Source organism: Triturus cristatus, chromosome 10, assembly GCF_964204655.1.
Source record: "Triturus cristatus chromosome 10, aTriCri1.1, whole genome shotgun sequence".
Lineage (NCBI taxonomy): Eukaryota > Metazoa > Chordata > Amphibia > Caudata > Salamandridae > Triturus > Triturus cristatus.
In genome coordinates, this window is record NC_140593.1 from 196170013 (window position 1) to 196193160 (window position 23148).

The following is a 23148-nucleotide window of genomic DNA, read 5'->3' on the forward strand; positions in this document are numbered from 1 at the left end:
TGTTCAGCGCGAGGTTCTCCACATGGTCTTGTGGTGAGCCTTCGAGCACTAGTTCTATGATATCCGTATGCTCAGTAACTGGGCCGGATTTCAACGGTTTGCCGTCTACTGCTAATACGGTCTCTGGTTTTTCGCTGGGCACTCTTCCAAGTCCCAGTCGCTGCACTAGTCCGTCATCTATAAAGTTACCGGTGGCCCCGGAGTCAATCATCGTCCGAACCAGATGTTGTTTCCGCCCGGTTCGGAGGGTCATTGTTAACACTATGTGAGCGGTTGCTCCCTGTACCCCTGAAAACCCCAACGACGGAACTATCCATTTGCATTCAGCTACCTCCTCCCGCCTGATGTCTCCGGTTTTTCGTTCGTCAGACTCCGTTTGTGCGGTGGCTACTTGTTTCCCTGGGTATGACTCATTCCTTTTCTTGGGCTTCACAGGGCACTCCCTTACGTAGTGTCCCTTCTTCCCACAGTACATGCAGAGCCCCTGCACTCGCCTGGATTCGCGTTCGGATTTTGACAGTGGAGGCCTTATAGCTCCGACGTCCATGGGCTCGGGAACGGCCTCATTCGAGGCCTGAGATGGTCGGATTGGTCTCTCTACGCCCCCCGTCCCTCTTTCTCTTCCTCTACGGTCCCCGCCCCTATCGGACATTCGATGGTCTAGTCTCAGGGTGAGGTTTATGAGATCCGTACAAGTGTTGGGCTGGGGATCAATTTGGGCCAGGACGTCTTTTAGTTCGTCCCGAAGTCCTTGGTAATACAGGGCCATTCGTTTTTCCTCAGGCCATGCTGTTTCTCCCACCAGTCGGTTGAAGGAGGTCATGTATGTTACCAAATCCTTCCTACCCTGCCGCAGTTCCAAAAACTCCCTATCCGCACTGAGTGTGGTGGCTCTCCTATCGAACACCCTCTCGAATTCCATCCGGAAGGCTGTCCAATCGGAGAGTAGTGGATCGTCGTTTCTGACCAACGGAACCGCCCAATTGGCGGCGTCCCCTGTGAGATATGATATAGCGAAGGATACCCTAGATATGTTTGTGGCAAAAGAGGCAGGTCTACAAGAGAAATGAAGTGCAATTTGTGTCAGGAAATTTTGTATTTTATGGGGGTCGCCTGCATACCTTTCCGGACTAGCCAAGGGAATCGGCGGGGGGACATGTACTTGGATTTGTGAACTGCCTGAAGACACATCAAAGGGATTTCTGGCTTGTCTATCAAGTCTATCCTTCAGCACCGCATTCTCTGCGCGAGAAGCTGCGACTTCCTGTTGGACCAAATTCAAAGCTCGGATAACTTCCTCTAACGTAGCCATCACTGAGCCGAACCCTGACCGGGAGGAGACTGTTTCGTGGGTACGTGATTCTGTCACGACGGCTCCACGCTCCTCAGGATCAGGGCGATGCTCATATGGGTCCACCTCCTGATTTCCCCACACTCTGACTAGACAATTGTGAACAGAGCATAGAGGTAATCAAGCGAGGGAAAGGTAGGGAAGGGGCTGCAAGGGAAGGGATACCTGAAACGAGAGAAAACACACAGGTCAACAACAGTTCATTTCCCTAACTACTCTCATTTCATTCTCGCTAAGACCTCTTCGTACCATCAGTCTTCTCTAGTCCTGACGGTAGGATGTGTTTCAATCACGGATGAGAAGAACCATGCTGCCCACACTGAAAGCATATAGGAACTCTGCCAGCATCTAGCAGCAGGAAACAGAACAAACCAAAAAGGCCCCTCACCGGGGAATCCAAGGAATGCAGCAATGTTTTTATCAAACGAACATAAGTCTCGTCCCTGAAGTTTTGCCCCTACTAACCAAAGAAAAAAGAAGCCCCTCCACTTCCTCCCTGGAAGCCTAGAGGGTGGTGGCCAAATGTCTCGAAAACAAATGAGTAAAAGCTACTCTCAACCTCCGCTCCGGGGGTCAAGAGTCTTACCCCTCTGGTCGTCGGCAGACCCAGGTCTCACGGAGTTCGACCGGGAACAGTCCTGCCCAAAACCCTGTGAACTCAGGGAGACACGGGGGGGTCTGATACACCGCTACGAGTCCTCCCGCCTTCGTGGAAGGTCCGCAGCTGATTCGTATCTTCGGTTCAAGGTTCCTGGCCTCCCGCTCACGGACAGCCGTGTCGCGTAGCCAGAAGGAGGGTCCGAATTGAACCCGGGTTGGACGATAGCACTCGTCTCGTAACGCGGAAATCACCGTGCCAAGCGTCCGCTTGGCAAGTCTGGTCAGTATCACGTACGACGCCAGGAGCGTCGTACGCGACTATATTCTCGTGGCTCCTCCCCTTCGGCAAAGGCCGCCGGGAATTGTAGTTCCGACGTTTGTCGGGAGTAGGCGCGGCTCGTTACCTCACGGCCTGACACACAGTCTCTCGAGAACTGCTGCTGCATGATGCATCCTTGATGCAGGCCTTCGCACCACAAGCCCATAATCGACAGCATCATCGATGATGGCATAGGACTCTGCATCCCAGCCCCGCAGCTTCTTTGGAACCGCTGGTATGCTACGACGAACTTTGCAATGCAAGTCCCTCAACCAGGGCTTCCTCGTGACAGTGCTGGACTCTGCAATGCAGCCCCGCACCTTACTCTCAGTAGCTGCTGAACAACGCATCCTCGAAGCAATGCTCAACCGTCCAATTGATGAAGCTCAGTTAAGCTTCTACAAACTCAGCAATCACTTGCCAGCTAACCTTCACATTAAGTTACCCGAAACTTGGGCCTGCATAAGGTCCCTATGGTCCACTCAAATTTTATAGTTATGTCACAACCTTCTAGCATAAGAGTGAACTAAAAAGAGGTTGTTCAAATTTGATTATTTACTCATTTATGCGGGGGCTACTAGCCCAACAAATGTGTTTCTGTCACTACCCAGATAATATCCAAATGTGTGTGTGTGTGTGCATGAAGTGTATGGCCAGAAAAGGGATTACGCAATCATTGTAACTTGCATTGCACCTGAATAATTATGTTAGCTCCATTTGAATGGTTTTGAAACATAAGCGATTCTGAGAAAAGAGGAATTACTTTTGGCAACACATTTATGCACCTCAATCAGAGCAAAATATGTGCTATTAGGCTGGTCGGCATACAAGCTTGACGTGTTGGTTCCATATTTCATGCGGAGATTACACTCATCCCAGAAACCAGGTCAAGTGCTCCCTTGTGCATCATGTGGTGTTTGAAGACAGTATTAGTACTGCAGGTACCGCAGTAAGACACTGTGGTCTACAGACAGTATTAGTACTGCAGATACCGCAGTAAGGCACTGTGGTCTACTCAGAACTAAATGAATGCCTCCCATCTCTCCAGAACAGGAGCCAGTGACCTGTTTTCCCCTTAGCTGCAACTGGAGACAGCTGATATTTAGATGCACTTAGCAAGCTCTGGGAAAACCTGATTCCAGTTCCTTTTTAAAGACACTTCCAGCAGCTCAGAGGTGTACTGTATTCGTTTACAGGCACCTCGGGATTCAACAAATTAAAACACAATATTAAAAACATAGGTATTTGTGGAAAAGTAGCTGAGGGTTCTCTGTTGCTGTGTCTTCCAACCAGAACACAGGTGGACATCTATAATTGAGCCTCCTAAATGGATCCTTGCTCTAAATAGTTAGTAAGTCAGAATGTTCCAGGGCCTTGATTCTGTTAACTAAGAATTAAACCTATACACGACTCACCGATATTAGTTAGCAAGAGGGAAAGTTCTACGCTGTGCTGGTGACTAAGCGAATCCACTTTTTGTGATTGTCTCGATGTGCCTTAGTTTGTTGCTGTGAGAGGAGCTAACCCCTTGTCACAATTAGAGTATAAAAGGGTTTTGAAATCCTCTGCATTTTAAGCAGTTTGAAAGAGAATTCAAGGACTCCACTCACATCAAAAAGAGATGCACAGATACTGTGTACATTGCCATAGGGGAATCATTCCTCCCCAGTTACTTGAAAGAGAAATTGTATGTTGTTTAGATCTTTGGTTCTAGTCAAACCTGGTTTATTGGATCTATACATGCGTGCAGATTGAGAATATGTCTGTTGTAAAATTGTCCATTTGCATAATGTGTGCATTTGCACACATTATAATTGTGGATGTTCACATCTTGTCTGAGCATCCACAACTCTTCAAGAAATAGATGAACTCCGCCCCTTACCTTCATACATTTTCAGTTGTGTTGATTTCAGTCAAAAGCATTGATTTGCGCGGTATTAATTAGGTCATTTACCAAAAGAGGTATATTGTGAGGACAACAAAGGCGTTCTCGTGATCCAGTTACTGTGCTGAGAACACCGAGAGTACTGAACGCCTCTTCCCAAACCTGCCATAGAAACATTCAAGCCTTAGATATGCCAAGAGCACATTTCTGGGGCAACTGAGCTTCAGTTTCGGGAGCAGTGGGGCTCAGTCAGCCAGACATCCTGTTGTTCTGTCTGAAGAAACAGAAGAGCCCAAAAACCTGTGAACCAACAGGTCCTGTGTTTCATGGTAAACTAACCCCTGGAGAGCAGAGCGGCTAGCACGTTCCAGTGGATAAAAGTCAGACAAAGGGAGAACCAATAATAATAATGTTTTTGACATGTTCATACCTCATTTAATATAATTATCAAAACTACTAAGCCATTTTGATCACACCCAGAGGTTCGACTCCATTTCTCAGTTGGCAGCCACCCAGGTAAGGGTGAATCTACCTGTGTATTTATAGTGATGATTCAGAGCTGGGAGCACGTTCCCACGTACACAATGGACACCTACCCAAAGCAAAGATCCGTCCAATCGTAAAAGGACAAATCAGCCTGCGGGCAAATCAGATTTTAGCAATCTAGCTTACCTGTACTTGGACACACGCCAAAATCAGGAATAAATTCCCATAAATTGGAGAAATGCACAAATCCAGGGGTCAGCAGGTGTCACTTTGGAGGCACGGTTCTCTGTGGGTGCAGTGAGGGTCTCCCTGGCTTGCTGACGTCCTCGGTACTCTTTTAAGTGTACAAAGTGTGCCAGTGTAGCATCAGCCCTGGCCTCCAGGGCAAGTGGGAGGGGACAGGCGGCCAAGCTGTATAAATAGCGACTCCTCAGTCTCAGAAGTTCCCATCCAAAGCCGGAGCACTTCCCAGCACGGAAGACAAGTGCAGGTGGGAGGCCAGGTAAGGCTGTCATCGCTCTGCCGGGAGCTCACCTGCGGCCAGGGGAGCTTTGGGTTCAGGTTGCATGCGAAGGAATCTGAAACAAACAAAGGGCTCAGGCAGGAGTCTGGTACCGGCGCGAGCCCGCTCCCACCCAACCAGGTTCGAGGAGCTTCGAAAGATCTGCCGATTACATCCAATTATAGCAAAATATCACCGCTCCGGGAAAGCTTATAATGCGCGCTATTCGTCAAGAGATTTTTCCATCGTCGAATAATGTCCTTTGACCACAAAGAGCTCCTGCAGCGCGAGTCTAAGATTCTCTGCACACTGTGATAGCTCCTGTGTTTGTTTTCAGGGAGAGGCTTGGTGTACATGAGTCACCTTTGAACGGCACATTAGGTTTCTGTATAGTGCCTACTTCAGTATTTAGAATTTACTTATTTTGAATCAATGTTGTATGTTCAGAAATTGGGTCTGGCATTTTTTTCAGTGAGAAGATGAATCAATAACTGCAGAAAACGTAAAGTGTCAGCTGGGGATGGGATGTCATTGTGCTATGTTGGAACCCTTATGGAAACAACTATATGACAAAAGGGTCATAGTTGAGCGTGTATGTGACTGCTTCATTCACTACTATCTTGACTACCCATTTTCGGACGGCCACTCCTTAACAACATACAACACTGCCTCTCCCCAACCTGAATTTGTTACCTGCATAAAAAGTTATTGTTTGAGGTTTAAAACTCCCCGCTCCAGCAGCAGTTAATTGTTTGGTGAATTGTGAAAGGCGTTTACGTATTTAACAGAGCAATGTATGTTTTTATGAACTTATGAGGTGGGTAGATAGCATGGTTTCCCTAATTCTTGCTTTGCGATCACGAGTTGAAGATTAAGGTATGCCCTTGTTTTTTTTTCTGTTTATTTACCCAGACATCGCTCAACATGGTGAAAGGTTACCTGTCAGCCCTTCTGCTCCTGGTGCTGTCTTCGTACAGCCTAGCCAAGGAGAGCGCCAAGAAACCGGAAGTGAAGAAAGTCCAGACTCTGTCCAGGGGTATGGCATTTGTTTTCTTTTTCCTTCTTTTTTTAAAATTTTAGTTCCAGCTTTTCCTCGTTCGTTTCTTCTTTGTTCTCTATACCCAATGTTTCAAAGCGTTGTGTGCTAGAGGGTGACAAGATGGACGCATGTCACAGGTATAAATGTTACATCCCCGTTTACATTTAAGAAACCAGTGCACTTGCATTGTAGTCCTCAGTCGAGTCAATGGGGCACACACTGTAACAATATTTTGTAAAAGGAAAGAAGAATGTGTTGCTCTGAAGTAAAACTGGTGCCCTTTTTTGCCTGTCGCACTATCTGTTACTTTCTGTGTTGTCATTTTCTGTGAGGATTATTAAACAACAAGAAATGCGCTCTATGAAAGTGCTTAATTTGGGACTTTAGAATTTGAACTCCTCTTTCAATCCTCTGCCCTGCTCCCTTTACAAGGTATCTGCGCCTGAAATACTCTGCAGAACTCACACGTTTCATTGGTCCACGCCTGAGCAGCTCATCTAAGGGTTTGCTTTGCGTTGTGGGACGTGTAGTGCTCGTTGTGTAAGGAGACAACCAGGACTACAAGTGCAAGAATGCAAAACTAAAACCTGGACAGGATGGGATGCTTGTTCCTGTAGTATATATACCCCAAGGCAGTGACAGGCGTGATACAGTCTTGCCTCAGCCTCTTTTGTAAATCAATACTTTTGCCTGGACGTGAGAGCTATGCACCTTTAAATACACTTTATATCACCAGGACTCGAAAGTTACATTTTAATGGGATGTACCTGCTCTATTTTCAATGCCTTTACTATAAAAACATCGAATTATCTGAAAAAGCTTAAGCCATGATGCAGAGGCATAAAGCATCTTTAGTTTCAGTATTCTCCACCTAGAACCCAACCACCCCCCCACGCCCCCTAATCACCCAGTTATATCAGATCCTGCGCTTCGCTTCAGTCCTTCTCAGGTTCTTCACTCTGGGACAACATTTCCAGAGATATGAGACAAGACCTTTTGTTCTCTTTTTTTTTTTAAAACTGAGAACCTCCTTAACAGCACATGGTACCCATCAAAGTCTTTGCATCCTTCTCAATGTACCATCGATTTCATCTCTTTTTGGGACTCCCCCTTCACTCTGGGCACTCTTGTTTCATCCTCTCCCTTCGTCTTGTCATCCGTTTCTTCCGCACATCATACTTTGGTTCATGTTTCCTCTTATATCTCCCAATTCAAGTTCTCTACCTCTTCGCACCTCTTACCTGACACCACATCCCCAGCTCTCTATCCCTTTCCACCTACCCACGGACACCACATTCCCAGATCTCTACTCCTTACCACCTCTCCCCTGACACCCCATTCCCAGCTCTCTACCCCTCTGCACCTCTGCCCCGACACCCCATCCCAGCTCTCTACTCCTTCCCACCCTCCCCTGATAACCATCCCCAACTCTCTCTACTACTTCCCAGCTCCAACCTGACACCCCATCCCCAGCTCTCTACTCCTTCCCACCTCTCCCCTGACACCCAGAAACCAGAAGAGAGTCAACTAAGGCAGGTCAAGACAGAATTGACGCTGCAGAATCTTTTATTTTAAACATAATTGCTTTTAAATTGCTCGTTTTTACTCACTTGTCTTTTGTGCACCCCTGGTCTGCCGCGGATTGTGCGGTTTGAGCAGAGGGGTTAGGCACCAACAATCTCATCCTCACTTCCTCCCAACGTCACTCACTCCCCCTGAAGCCGGTCAGCGCTTCAGACAAGCTGTCGCGGTCCCGCCCACTTCCTGGCATAAAAGGAAGTGCGCCGAGCGGACGCGCGCAGCAGCTCACCGGCGGCCTGCCGAAGGCAAGCCCGTCTGCACCCGTCCGCGCTTGACCGACGCCAGACACTCTGCCCTTTTCCCACCAGCAATTTTCTCTCACTAGTACAGGATGGCCATTCTTTAATACACCAACCATGGACTTCACCTTCTTAACAAAGTACCCCATGGGAAACCTGACAGCACCTCCACCCTGCCAATATTAACGAGTCACATAACGCACGAGTACCCTTCACCAAGTAGACAAATCGAAACATCCCACAGTAGCAACAAAAGCCCCCTAATCAATTCCACAACAAAGCCCAAACACCTGACCAGTCTATACTGCAATGCGCCCTCCTTCCCAAAACACGCACTAGAAATCTGGTCCTTATTGGACTCAGAAAAACCCAATGTATTCTTTATCACAGAAACATGGCTACAAGATTCATCTTTACCTGACATAGCCAAGGGGAAGTGCTATTGCTATCAGCTGATATGTATCTTCAACTCAGAGCATATCAACAAGTTATCCTGGAAAGGCGCCCTACTCTACAGACTACCCGGTAACAAAGCTCACTTCACTAATAATCTAACAGAAATAATTATGCCACACATTCTGGCCACCGACAATTTCCTCCTACTAGGGGATTTCAACTACCATTCTGAACTCTCATCGGATCCCCACACAATAGATCTCATCACCAGTCTTAGTATATTGGACCTAAAGCAACTGGTGAAGGGCCCCACCCACATCGCCGGCCACTCCTTAGACCTTTTATTCACAAACTCCCCCAATGTCGTGATCCACCAGCTACTCCCAGTCCTATGGTCCGACCACCACGTAATAAGGTTTTTAATACACGGGATGCCGACTGAACCTCAACCCAAGAGAGAACCAAAGCCAAGTAGATCTTGGAACAAGAGAAACATAGAATCTTTCTCCACTCACTTCACTCTCCTCTCCCCATCCGAGATCACCTACACTAACAAGGCAGCCAGAGATTTGGAACTCACCATCAGTAAGACCTTGGACATAATCGCTCTGAAAAAGGCTACTGGGTACCCGGTTAAACTCTCCCCCTGGTTCACTCCAGACTTAAAAATTGACAAACTCACCGTCAGAAAAGCTGAATGTAAATGGCGACACACAAAAAATGAAACAGACAAACAGCACTATAAAACTATACATCGGCTCTATATGGACCACATAGCTACGGCCCCAAAAAAAATATTTAGGAAACAGAATAAATCACGCCTCCAACTCCCATAAAGAACTGTACAAAATAGTAAAAGAATTTACTAACCCCTCCTCGTGCCAACAACTGCTCACTACTTCCAAAGAGTGGGTCGACTCCCTCTCATCTTTTTTTGTAGATATAATAGACGATATCTACAAACAATTCCCAACAGACACTCCATCCAAACAGGAGTGCAATAAAGTTCCTCCCTCACACACCCCCTCCCTCAAACAATTTTGCACTATTACAGAGGAAGAAGTAGCCCTCACCCTAAACAAAATCAAATCTGGATCTCCAGCCGACCCTGCATCCTCTCAGATATTATCTAAAATCGCGCCAACTCTTATCCCACACCTAACGAAAAAATGTAACCTCTCACTATCAAAATCTATCATTACCTCACACTGGAAGGAGGCCATAATTAGACCAATCCTGAAAAAACCAACAGCCGACCCTAAACAACTTGACAATTATCGACCAATCTGCTTTCTACCCTTATTTGGCAAGGTCATGGAATCACTGATCAAGGACCAGCTAAATAAATATCTGGAAAACAACAATCTGCTGGACCCATCTCAGTCGGGTTTCCGGGCGTTTCACAGCACCGAAACTGCCCTGCTTGAGATAGTCGACAACATCAGGCTCTCTCTCGACGCAAGACAGTCTGCCATCTTGATCTTGCTTGATTTATCAGCGGCCTTCAACATTATCTCACATGACGTCCTTCTGGAACGCCTATTGGAGTTTGGTGTCGAGGGCCCAGCATTAAGCTGGATCAAGAGCTACCTGACAGACAGGTCCTCCAAGGTTCAAATAGTTGTCTTCTCCTCCAAAAATCAGAAAATTGACAAGGGAGTCCCCCAGGGATCCATATTGAGCCCCACGCTCTTTAATCCATATGTGTCACCACTGGTGACGACAATCTGAGCATATGGGTTCGACACAGTGTCATACGCCGATGACATGCAGTTACTGATCACACTTGGATCAGATCCCAATGACATCAAATCCAGATTCACACAGTGCATGTCGTCCATTAACGACTGGATGGCGAGTAACCACTTATTACTCAATGCAAGCAAAACTGAAATCCTGCTTTTTGGCAACGCTCAGAAAATATGGACAGATGACTGGTGGCCGCCGTCCTTGGGACCCTGCCCTCCACCCAAATCACATAGCGCGAAATCTGAGCACAATAATAGTTGATAAACTCTCCATGGCAGACCACATAAACAACGTGGTACGCACCAGCTACGGCCTAATGAGAACCCTTAGAAAAATCTTTAAGTGGATTCCCCTATCATCCCGCATGCCCCTAGTACAGGGACTTATCATTAGCCGTTTAGATTAGGGGAATGCGCTACTAGCTTCCATTACTGAGGAGCAGTTGTCAAAACTTCATGTCGTACAAAACACTGCGGCCAGACTGGTCCTAAACCTCCCTCCCCGCACCACTTCCGCAATCAGCCTAAAGACCCTCCATTGCCCCCCCCTCATCCCCCCCCCCGCCCATAAAAAAGAGGATCAATTTCAAAATATGCTGCTTGGTCCACAAGACCCTAAACGGCAAAGGGCCAAAATATCTAGCCAAAAAACTAATAAAATACCAACCAACTAGACTTCTGCGCTCGACCAGTAAACAATTCCTAGCAGTACCTAAAGTGCATACAGTAAGGAACGGAGGCCAAGCCTTCTCCAAAATAGGCCCTGAAACCTGGAACGCCCTACCTCTATATCTCCGAATGGAACAAGCTCACAAGAGGTTTGAGTATCTGCTGGCACTGCCAGACCTACGGGTCACACACGCCTAACAAATACCAAAAACATACAATACAAATACATGCACCCCATCCCCAGCTCTCTACTCCTCCCCGCCTTTCCCCTGACACCCCATCCAAAGCTTTGTACTCCTTCCCACCTCTCCACTGACACCTCAGCCCTATACTTATTCCCACGTCTCCCCTGACACCCCATCCCCAGGTCTCTACTCCTTTCCAGCTTTCACCTGACACCCCATCCCCAGGTCTCTACTCCTTTCCACCTCTCCCCTGACACCCCATCCAAAGCTATCTATTCCTTCCCAGCTCTCCCCTGACACCCCATCCCCAGCTGTCTACTCCTTCTCACCTCTCCGATGATACCCCATTCCCAGCTCTCTTACCCTCCCACCTCTTCCCTGACACCCCAATCCCAGCTCTCTACTTTTTCCCACCTCTCCCCTGACACCCTATCCCCAGCTCCCTACTCATTCCCACCTCTCCCCTGACACCCCAGCCCCATCTCTCTACTCCTGCCCACCTCTCCAATGACACCCCATCCCCAGGTCTCTACCCCTCCCACCTCTCCCCTGACGCTCCATCCCCTGCTCTCTTCTCCTTCCCACCTCTCCACTGACACCCCATTCCCAACTCCCTACTCCTTCCCACCTCTCCACTGACACCCCATCCCCAGTTTTCCACTCCTTCCCACCTCTCCTATGTAACCCCATCCCCAGCTCAGTACCACTTCCCACCTTTCCCCATTTCCACATCTCTACTCCTTCCCACTTCTCTCCTGACACCACATGTCCAGCTCTCTATCCCTCTTCACCTATCCACGGACATCCCATTCAAAGCTCTCTATCGCCCTCCACCTTTCCACTGACTCCTCGTCCCCCGCTCTCCACTCATTCCCACCTCTCCTGACACCCCATCCCCAAGTCTCTACCCCTGCCCACCTCTCCCCTGACACCCCATCCAAAGCTCTCTACTCCTTCCCAGCTCTCCCCTGACACCCCATCCCCAGCTCTTTACTCCTTCCCACCTCTACCCTGACACCCCATCCCCAGCTCTCTACCCTCCCCAACTCTCCACTGACACCCCATTCCTAGCTCTCTACTCCTTCCCACCTCTCCACTAACACCCTATCCCCAGGTCTCTACTCCTCTCCACCTCTCCACTGACACCCCTTCTCCATGTCTCTACTCCTTCCCACCGCTCGCCTGAAACCCCATCCCCAGCTCTCTACTCATCCCACCTCTCCCCTGACACCCCATCCTCAGCACCCTACTCCATCTCACCTCTCCCCTGACACATTCCCAGGTCTCTACTCCTTCCCACCTATCTCCTGACACCCCATATTCAGCTCTCAACCCCTCTCCACTGATACCCAATTCACAGCTCTCTACTCTTTCCCACCTCTCCCCTGACACCCCATTCCCAGCTCTCTGCCCCTCTTCACTGACAACACATCCCCTGCTCTCTACCCTTCTCACCTCTCCCCTGACAAACCATCCAAAGCTCTCTACTCCTTCCCGGCTCTCCCCTGACACCCCATCCCCAGCTATCTTCTACTTCCCACCTCAACCCTGACACCTCATTCCCAGCTCTCTACCCCTCCCCACCTCTCGCCTGACAACCCAGTCTCAGCTCTCTTCTCCTTCACACCTCTCTCCTAACACCCCATCCCCAACTCTCCCTACTCCTTCCCATCTCTCCCCTGACACCCCATTCCCAGCCCTCTACCCCTCTGCACGTCTCCCCCGACACCCCATCCCAGCTCTCTACTCCTTCCCACCCTCCCCTGATAACCATCCCAAACTCTCTCTACTACTTCCCACCTCTCCCCTGACACCCCATCCCCAGCTCTCTACTCCTCCACGCCTCTCCCCTGACACCTCATTCCCAGCTCTCTACTCCTTCCCACCTCTTCACTGACACCCCAGCCCTCTACTCCTTCCCACCTATCCCCAGACACCCCATCCCCAGGTCTCTACTCCTTCCCACCTCTCCTGATACCCCATCCCCAGATCTCTACTCCTTCCCACCTCTCCACTGACACCCCTTCCCCAGCTCTCTACTCCTTCCAACCTCTCCCCTGACTCCCCATCCCTAACTCTCTCTACTCCTTCCCACCTCTCCACTGACACCCCACCCCCAGCTCCCTACCCCTCCCCACCTCTCCCATGACATCCTGTATTGCTTCCCACCTGCTGTTTCTATATTGAACGCAACACCACAGACCCCCGACAAGCTTCCCTGATGCCCCTGCACTGAAATAACTTTGTTTTCTCCAAGAAACATCACTCCCTGCTGAGCACCTTCCTTCTCCCTCTAGAAGGCTACTCTCAGTAGTATATCCTTGGATGAATGATTCTCTGACCAGGACGATGATTCTCACAAGTCACTTTCTATTGTGTGTTCCAGCTGAACAGTCGTGCACTCTCTAGCTTTGTGTTTTTTTATAATTACTTGCTTGTGCGTTTTTTTGCCATCTTTCAAGGGAACGCGAGCGTCCATCCTAACGACGTGTCCGTTGTATAAAAATTAAAATGAGTAACTTCCAGCACCTTCCTTTACACCTGTCTCAATTTCTCCACAGGGTGGGGCGACAGCCTCGAATGGGTTCAGACGTATGAGGAAGGCCTGTTCAAAGCCAAGAACAGGTAAGAACCTAAACACAAACAGTACTTTCCAATGGCGCCACCTAGTGGACATGTGCATAGCCTTCAGCGATCACGAGATAATTTCGCGGTTAAAAAATAACTCTCGATGCTGCTACATCGTTAATGCGCATTATCTTTGGAAATATGTATTTATTTGCCATGTCAGATATCACAAAGTGCAACACAGCAGCGTCAAGTGCTCCTATTTTTTTATTCAAATGTTTTGTCTGCGTCTAAAGCCAGCTAGCTTTTCATTAGTACGTGTATGTTGGTACGGTCCGTATTGATGTTTCTAAAAGTGTCACTACATGGGCCACTGAAATTACACAATTAGTGGTTACGTAGGTTTTCACATAATTATGAATGCTGCATAATATCCTTATTTCAACAGAAAAAAATCTATCTCAAACGGTGTCAAACGAAGCGTTTAATTTGAGCCAGTGGTTGCATGTGGAGCCCACCGGCACTCATTTTTGGGGGGCTGGTGTTTATTTTTCCTCATAAGACTTTAGTCCTGGTCAAGACTGGGAAACAGGAAAAACACGTTTAGGGACCGGGCGGGGGGGTGGGGGGGCAGACGGATGAATAGAAGGATGGAAAACTGTGACAATGAAAGAGAAAAAGCGGGAACGAAAGACCTTCTCGAGTGAAATAAATGGGCAGGGAGTGTGTGGTGGTGGATTAAAAAGACCCCTGAGGTGAAATCAACACCACACACACAGCCTTGGTATGCGGCACGCTGACAGTAAATAGCGCCGGCCGCAGGCTTCTGAGCAAACTATGGGCCCCGGCACTTAACTGTTTTACAAATGAGACACTGGTCAAAAATTACTTTAAAATGTGGCACACATGATGCACCGAACTTTTAGACACTTTACACAAGTTGGCTCCCCACCTGCTGCTTGCTGTTTTAACTTGTCACACGGGAACCATTGAGGTGAAACCTTTGTTCATACAGCAGTAACTTCCCCAGTTGATCGACTGTAGAAGAGCCGTTGTCTGCAGCAGTTGAATCCTTAGATATTCAATTTGAGCAGTATGGAAATCATAACTCTTTCTTTGTCATGAAAATATTTTGTTTCATTGTTCATGCAAACTGTTGCATTACAAGCACTGATCTCAGAGCAACGGTTATGTGAAAAGAGCACTCGAAGTACACAACCCCCCCCCCCCACCCCCCCCAAAAAAAAAAATGTTTAAGATCTGTTATTTTCAATCTTGCAGTTCATCCCACTGAAACACATATTGTACATGTGCAGTATACACTTTGCAATCTACTGCTGCATAATTCAGTTAATGTCGCTGCTTAATTTGATCCACCTTCCACAGCTGCACATTGATGGCGGCTATACGAATGGAAAACATTTTGTGTGTGAGGTGCGTGGTTTCAACATCGGTGATTAATGTGCCCCAATATTCACCAGGAGTCACAGACCAGAGTATTCTGCTGTTGTGTCTTACACAGTGCATCACATCCATGTTTTTTCTTTAACAGCAACAAACCACTGCTCGTCATCAACCACAGAGACGACTGCCCACACTCTCAAGGTAAGGGATCAATGGTAGGCACTGCTGCATTGCTTGTAGTGCAGCTAAACCTTATTTGTGCAGAAAAAAATAGATTTATACTGAGATTTTCATGTATTTTGCAAATAGACAGTTGTAGTGCTAAACTACTTCTGTATGCCGGTCATGCCCATACCACGATGCAATAAAAATGCAACAAAGTCATCTCACGTGATGCAGAACATGTGACGTCACCACGAGCAAAACAAGTGGTGGCACTGCGTCGTAAAAGAAGCACTTCATCGGGTGGTAACTCTGCTGCTGCTTGTTATTCCTACTTTCACCAACACGTTTAACTGTAATTTGCTTATAAAAGCTCAGCTCAACTGGAAATGACACTCGGGGTTTTCTAGCCTGCCTTCACGCCCCTCTCTAAACCATCTTCTTCGTCTCCTGGTTTAACATAAATCAATTCGGCATTAAATTGTGAGATTGTGTGGTGCATATGTTCAAAATTAGAGTCTGTGTCGCTTTCCTAGTTAAAAGCACCTGATTACCGAAAAGGATCTCCCTCAGGGTGAAACGCACAGACCACTCTCTCTGGGGGCCAGGGGCCAGCAGATGGAATGCCCTGTATCCTGTCCTGCAGCAGAGGCAGCATTACTACAAGCAGTAGGTCTGTTTAAACCCAGCCATTCTCCAGTAAAAACGCCCACCGTTCTCCAGGTCATTAGGGGCACTGCTTCCAGTCCTGGACTATTGTCTGGTAACTAGTGCATTCTGGGTGTTGTAGTCTTGTTTTGCTTTCGTTAGACTACTTACATCTGAATTCAAGGATTTGTAGGTGAAACAGAAACAGTGTCTGCAATGACCAGTACCCTTACTGAAAATATAGAAGTGCAGGTACCCTCTCTTCTTAGTACCTGTTGGCTCCTGAGAAGTGCCAGCACTCTGTTGCAGCAGCGCTGAGAACTGCACGTACGCTCCCTTTCAAATGAATGTGCAGGTACTCAGTATATGGCTATTTAAAGCGCTGGTAATGACCTAGAATGAGGTGGCGCCCTATGTACCAGGCAAGTACGGCTTAACCTAGTTTTCTTTTCCGACGCAAGAAATGAGCTCATTAGGGCCCGTTGTTTAAAAATGTACAGAAGCAGCGCGGCCATTTGGAGCCCTTTGTAGGGTCCCTAGAAGACTCTTGTCCTCATGTAACGTAACTGGTGCTATGTAAAGCGCCCTGATACCCGATTGGATTCGGGTCAAGTTCGCGCTATATAAAACTCTGCAACAACAAAAAAAATCTGCACCTTTTCTTCCCTGTCTGGGGCTGTCATTTAGCAATGCAATGCATTCGGGGACTTGTCTGGTGGGTGTGCAATTGAAATAGTCTAAGACACCCGATCACGAGCATTTGTAAAGATAAGGTCGATGCTTGGAAAACTTGTGTCCTGTTCTTTGGTGAACCTCCCCAATGGAACACTCGAGAGCACAGAACATTTTCTATGCACGGGCCACACTGGCGAGCCCTTCCATTGCCCCAGTCTGAAGCATGTGTTACCTCAGACTGGGACTGACACAGACGGAGGCCGCAACGTGCAGCCTTGCAGCGCTTTACTGCAGATCCGAGGCGACTCACAGATATGAAATGGCCCAAATGGAAAAGAAGCAGAGGTGGGGTGCACAATATTTACTGCGCCTAGCGTGTCAAAATAAGTTACGACGCCCCTGGCAAAACGCTTGCGTGTCAGTTTAGCTACTGAGAAGGTTCAAAATTAAAGAGGCGTTGGGTTTTAATGAACAAACCCACAAATAGGAGGCCGCCTCCCAGCATGTTCTTAAAAGGAACCAGTCTGGTGATTGGGAGTGCCATGCTTTGTATCCTAGCAACCCAGTGACATGAGGCGTGACTCAGCAGGTAATTGGCCTGCCAGGGGCGGCCTCGACCCACGCACCTGCGCTGATTCCCACGCAGACTCGTTCAGCTGGATCAGCAGGCTGGCGAAGAATTTGATTGACAAACATCGAAAGTGCTTCCCTGCGCCTTTATTTAGAAACTTTCAGCGTTGCCACATAATTACGGCCAGGGCTATTTACTCCTCCCTGTTTGGCTAAAATAATTAGATTGTTTTAGCCTCCTGCCCTGCCTTGATTTTTTTTCCATCTGTTAAATGATGGTACTTTTCTAGTAATGTGTTGATAGTTCGCCGTGGGGCGAATATCAGGAGCACAATTGGAGGCATATTATCAAGGGCTCATCTCCGCTTTAGCGGCACTATATTGAGGCTAAAGTGGCGATATTGTTTTCGCCCAATTAGCAAGCTGCCGCTGGCATGCGTTAGCGACAGTTTACAGGCGATAGCGGGAGGAATTTCCATCGCCTTGTATGCCAGCGATATTTATTGCTAATGACATGCAAGGTAGGGTTCCCTGGCAAAATTTCACAAAAACTCACACTAACACCACTTTGCCCTATTGTCAAGGATGGCCCGGACCCGCGAAGTCATAAAAAAACTCGCGCTAAGGCCCGTTAGCTGCAGGAAGCTAAGACAAGAAAAAGCAGGTCTAATAAATAGTGATAACTATTGGCGCCTCATCAATGCAGCTTTTGGTGCAGGACAGCGCTGCAAGCAATGTTGCAGCGCTGACCTGCGACAAAACTACAGTGCAGGAATGCGCACAATAAATAAGATAGTGCGCATACCTGTGCCCCAGTCATAAAAAGTGTTGCTGCGCTGAGAAAAGACCGTATTGCGACACTTCTCACTACGCCCTTCTTGCGACAACATGGATGCGCTGTAATCACTGGACAGCGCTCCATGACACAAGTAATGACAGAAACGTCAGGAATCTTGATGTGTCCGCCTGCGCTTAAGTCACGCATTTTTGCACAACGATGACGCAACTCCAGCAATGCATGGGGCCAGCCTGTCCCTGTGGCACTGCCTCCCTCACGCCTCCCATCAGGCGGGTGCAAGGTACTGACGCAGTGCCGTTCATGAGGGGTGTCCAGATGTCGGCGTCATTAGAGATCCATCGGTGGTGGTACCGCTCTGCTGTGTCATCGTTTGGAAGCATTGATGAAGTGTTGGTGTGGAGGGAGTTGTTGAGACGTTCTGTGGTGGCCTTGATCCAGCTGCGAGGGGGTGCGATGATGGCGCTGCCGTCCGGTGGGCAAGGTGAAGACGTGATTCATTCAATGATGGTAGTGCCAGGAGAGTCCGTTGTTGTGGCTGTAGTTGAAGTAGCCGCTGGCGGAGCTGACGTGCTCGACCGTGTGTCCTGCAATGTGGCCTGTTGAGGTGAGTTGCTGCTTGCGTCTGACGACGGTGACAGGAGGGGGTGGTGCTCTGGTCACTGGGGTAGCCCAGGTGGAACTTGAGATCACAGAGTTGGATGTTGTCGGTGGAAGGGAGACCCTGGTGTGCAATGAGGTCTACAATGGGATTGGAGAATGGGGGGCCATGGGACGGGGAGCCTGCACATGAGGGTGCTACAGAGGATGTCCATGGGCTTGGTCCAGATCTGGGACTTGACCTGGTCCATGGTCACCCTTGGCACATTAGAATGCGTGGTCAGTCAGAGTGTGCCCTGTAGGTGAGGGCAAGGCCTCCTCCTTGATGTCCGGGGTGCCCCCTGCCGGTGTAACTGAAGCTGTCAGTGATGGCAAAGGCGATGTCCGGTACGGAGCAGAGGTTGGTCCTGGCAGGCGAGGTGGCGTATAGGGTTGATGGCGAGGAGGGCACTGACGTTGTAGCGGTGGAGTGTCCAAGAGGAATGCACCTTGGTGCTGAGCGCGGGCCAGGGGCAGACGGACAGAAACGACATAGCCCATGGGTTGCCCTTTGCACGGGAGAGGACCATTACAACGTAGGCAGTACATCGTTAACAACGCAACTACGACTGCGGGTACCTTAACATCGCATTTGAATACAACGCATTCTCAGGTCAGTAATAGGATAATTTGGGGGTGTTTTATGCAGTAAAATATGAAAAATGGGGTGTATTTTGGGGTAAAATATGAAAAATGGGGTGTTTTGGGAGGTAATATATGAAACATTTTGGGGGTGTTTTGGGGTACAAAAATACATTTTTGGGGTGAGCATTTGTCTTTGTGATTTTTGAGTGTCTTTTGGGGGTCCTAAAATGGAATTCCAGGGTTCACGTTTGGGTTTGTTGTGCTAAGGTTAGTTTTGGTTTCCACTCACTGAAATGGGAATAGTGATCTTCATGTGTCCGCCTTGCAACACCTACTCTACTGTTGCGATGTGCCTAGTATTGGTATGCATTGGAATGAAATGCGATGTCATGGCATGCGTCGCAACCACGCATGTGCCTTTGGCACACGGGTGGTACGCCCACTGTGCATGGGTGCACACTGGCCAACATTGATAAGTGCGGGGGGGTCTGGACAGCTGTGAGGTGATAAACGCCGTAAAGAACACTGGATGGTGCATGGACGCGGGGATGTGTGTGAGCGGGTGTAGTCAGAAATTTGTTGAGGGAAGTCTTATCTCTAATCTGTCTCTCGTGTCTTCGTAGCTCCTGCTCTTCTGCGTCTGCTTCCATTAAAATGAAGTAGGCAGCCAGGCTCTCTCTCCTGTGTCAATCACAATGCTGCGATGCAGCGGTGGGATTGGCAATTGGCAACGGGACAAGTCATGCAGCCAAGTGCCGGAGGGGTGGGTATGTTATCCATATAGGCTGCAATGCAGCCTGCATTGCGAACAGGGAAGAGCGCATGACTGCTTTGGGTGGCCTGAGTGGGCCAACCAAACAGTCAATGCGCACTTGAGTGTGAATGCCCATCCACCCATGCCCTGCTTGGTGTTCGGAGCAGTCCTACCCACCCACCCACCTCCCCCCACCCCCTGAGGATACATAACATGATTACATCAGTTAGTTATCCCTTTTTTTCCCATTTTCTACTTTTTTGTTGGCTTCTCTGAGCCCTCACTTCAAGTTTCCTGCCGCTGCTGCCCCCGCGGGCCCGCACCCCTGTCCTCGCTCATTCCCGCCTCCCAGGTGGTCGATCATCCACCCTCCCTTAATTAATGGCGGACACTGCACGATTGCTCAGTGGACGCGCGCCGCTGGCGCACAGAAGGTGCACCTAAGCCAAGCCCATCTGCGACCTGACCGCGACCAGCACCAAGAACCCTGAATCCCGGGCCACCCACTGCTCCAGCACAGCCACACTCCACGCACTCAACCCTGGAAAAGTCAGAGACTGCATACAGGCCTTGCCAAACACGACCCACGTCCAGTTCTCCGGCCTCCACTGCTGCCAGAGCTTAACCACCACCCAGGACTCAAACACAGCTGACGCCAGCATTGGTGACACCCTAAGATGCATCCTCTTCAATGTGCGCTCCGTGCACAAACACGCTGTGGAAATCTGGGAGATACTTGACTCCCTCTCGCCCGACATCGCCTTCTTCACGGAGACCGGGACCAACTCCTCCTCCGCCCGACATCAACACAGCCATCCCACACGGATACAAGATCCAGAGGAAGGACTGCCACAACCACCTGGAGGGGGCCTCGCCATTGGCCAAAAAAGAGCACCCTCCGCCTCCAGCTAAACCTTCCCCTCCGCCGAACACCTGCACTTCCAGATCCAGACCAGCCACAACTCCACACTCTGAGGAACCCTCGTCTACAGACCCCCCCCCCGGCGGCCGGACACACCAGCCAGCCCACCATCTCCACCTGGATGCCAGTCACAGCTGAAGATACCGCCTCGACCATGAAAGGCATCCACTCTTGGGCCCCCACCAACCCATGCCCTCCTCACATCTACCACAGAGTTGCGTCCGCCATCATACATGATCTACAACGCACCATCAACACCACTTTCAAAACCGGCACCTACACAGATGACTGGAAGCGTGCAGAAATCTGGCCCCTGCTCAGTAATACCACAGCTGACCCCACTGACCTTAAGAACTACTGGCCCATCTCGCTTCTCCCCTTCGCGGGCAAAGTTGCTGAGTAAACAGTCAACAGGGAACTGATACGATTCATTGATGACAACACCATCCTCGACCCATCCCATTCCTGATTGCCAAGCAACCACAGCTACGAGGCCACCCTACTCGCCACCACAGATGACATACGCACCCTCCTGGACAATGGCCACTCGGCAGCCCTCATCCTACTTGACCTTTCACCGGCCTTTGACACCGTCTCCCTCTGTACACCAGTCGCCAGACTACATGACGCCGGCATACAAGGAACAGCCCTAGAATGGATCCGATCATTCATCACCGGAAGAAGCCAAAGGATCAGACTGCCACCCTTCCTCTCAGATCCCACATAAATCACCTGCGGAGTCCCAGAGGGGTCATCTCTGAGCCCGACCCTCTTCAACATCTACATGGCCACCTCAACGCCATCGTCTGACAACACGGCTTCAACATTGCATCCTACGCTGATGACACCCAGCTCATCCTCTCCCTCACCAAAGACCCCACCACCACCAGACTCAACTTCCAGAAAGGAATGCCAGACATCGCAGTCTGGATGACCAACAGCTGCCTGAAGCTCATCACCGAGAAGACAGTAGTCCATGTCCTTGGAACCACACCTTCAGCATGGGACACTACCGCCACAGGTTATCGACTCCACAGCCACTCCACATCCCACTCCAGGCACCAGACGCAGGTCCAGCGAGGCATCCAGGCGCAAATCCAGCGAGGCATCCAGGCTCCATGCGCAAGTCCAGCGAGGCATCCAGGCTCCAGGCGCAGGTCCAGCAGGCATCCAGGCACCAGACACAGGTCCAGCGAGGCATCCAGGTTTCATGCGCAAGTCCAGCAGGCATCCAGGCTCCAGACGCAAGTCCAGCAGGCATCCAGGCACCAGACGCAGGTCCAGCGAGGCATACAGGCCCCCGGCGCAAGTCCAGAAGGCATCCAGGATCCAGGCGCAAGTCCAGCAGGCATCCAGGCGCAATACGCAAGTCCAACGGGACATCCAGGCTCTCATCCTGGTAATCCTGGATGTTGGGGGGCTTGAGGGGGTTGTTGATGTGTGCTGCACTTGGCCCTGGGTGCTCAGATCTGCATTTCACTTTTTTTTGTACATCTTTTCTATGGTAGGTGGACTGATAGGCTATTTTTTCTAAGTCCACACTTGCAGTTTAGTGTGCGTTTTATTGTCGCTAAAAGCTTATCGCTGGATTCTGCCTGCTATCGCCAGTTTACTTATCGCCATCGCGCAGCGGTTAGCGGCAGTTTTCACGGAAGCTGTCGCCTGTTAGCGACACGTCGCAAACAAGGCAAATTAAAAGGGCGATAGACGGTGATAAAAAAACTAACACTAACTTAGGTTAGCGATAGTTATCGCCAGTCCTTGATAATATGCCCCTTGGTTTATAAAGCAATGATCACTTCTTTGGTCTGCAATGTGTTGTTTGTATGCTGCAAAAAGCATATTTCAGAGGTCGCGTGTTTCCTAGGGTAATGCATGAGCAGCACATCCAAGCCAGGATTGTTCTTTGCATTCTGGAATCTGAAGTCCTGCAGCGATAATGGAATACAGAGGAAAGCTAGTCCCAGAATGCAAAGAAAAAAATCCTGGCTGGGCGAGCTGCTAAATCTATAAACTTGTGAGCTCTGATATTGCAAAGCTCTAATATTGCCAACTTCCATACCTAAGCAGGTCTTCGAATCCAGTTTTTCCCCTTTGCATTCTGAGATTTGTAGCACCGATTGTGTCATCATAAAATCAGGACTACAAGTCCCAGATGGAAAGAAACAAACTGCGGACAGGATGAGCTACACACGTATGGACGTGGCAAACCTCGCAGCTCTGTTTAGCTGACGAGGGAGCAGGTTGGTTTGATTGTAAGGCACAACTTATTTACATATGTTTATGTTTTTTTACAGCTTTGAAGAAAGCATTTGCTGAGCACAAAGGCATCCAGAAACTAGCAGAGAAATTCATTCTCCTGAACGTTGTTGTAAGTTCCCTTGAAGGCAATTTCAGTTAAAAGGAGCAGCTTTCTTTCTTTATC

The 23148-nt window shown here is 49.2% G+C and overlaps 1 protein-coding gene across 1 annotated transcript in view; it reads left to right on the forward strand.

Annotated features, from left to right (window-relative positions):
* Positions 1 to 4873: 4873 nt before the first annotated feature.
* LOC146789200 (anterior gradient protein 2-A-like) overlaps positions 4874 to 23148 on the forward strand; it is a 28481-nt gene continuing 10206 nt past the window's right edge. The window contains exons 1-5 of the mRNA XM_085630797.1: positions 4874 to 5143; positions 6056 to 6179; positions 13562 to 13625; positions 15121 to 15173; positions 23021 to 23094. Of these exons, the coding sequence (XP_085486923.1) occupies positions 6068 to 6179; positions 13562 to 13625; positions 15121 to 15173; positions 23021 to 23094 (303 nt within the window). The 5' untranslated portion in view covers positions 4874 to 5143; positions 6056 to 6067. The remainder of the gene's footprint in view (positions 5144 to 6055; positions 6180 to 13561; positions 13626 to 15120; positions 15174 to 23020; positions 23095 to 23148) is intronic.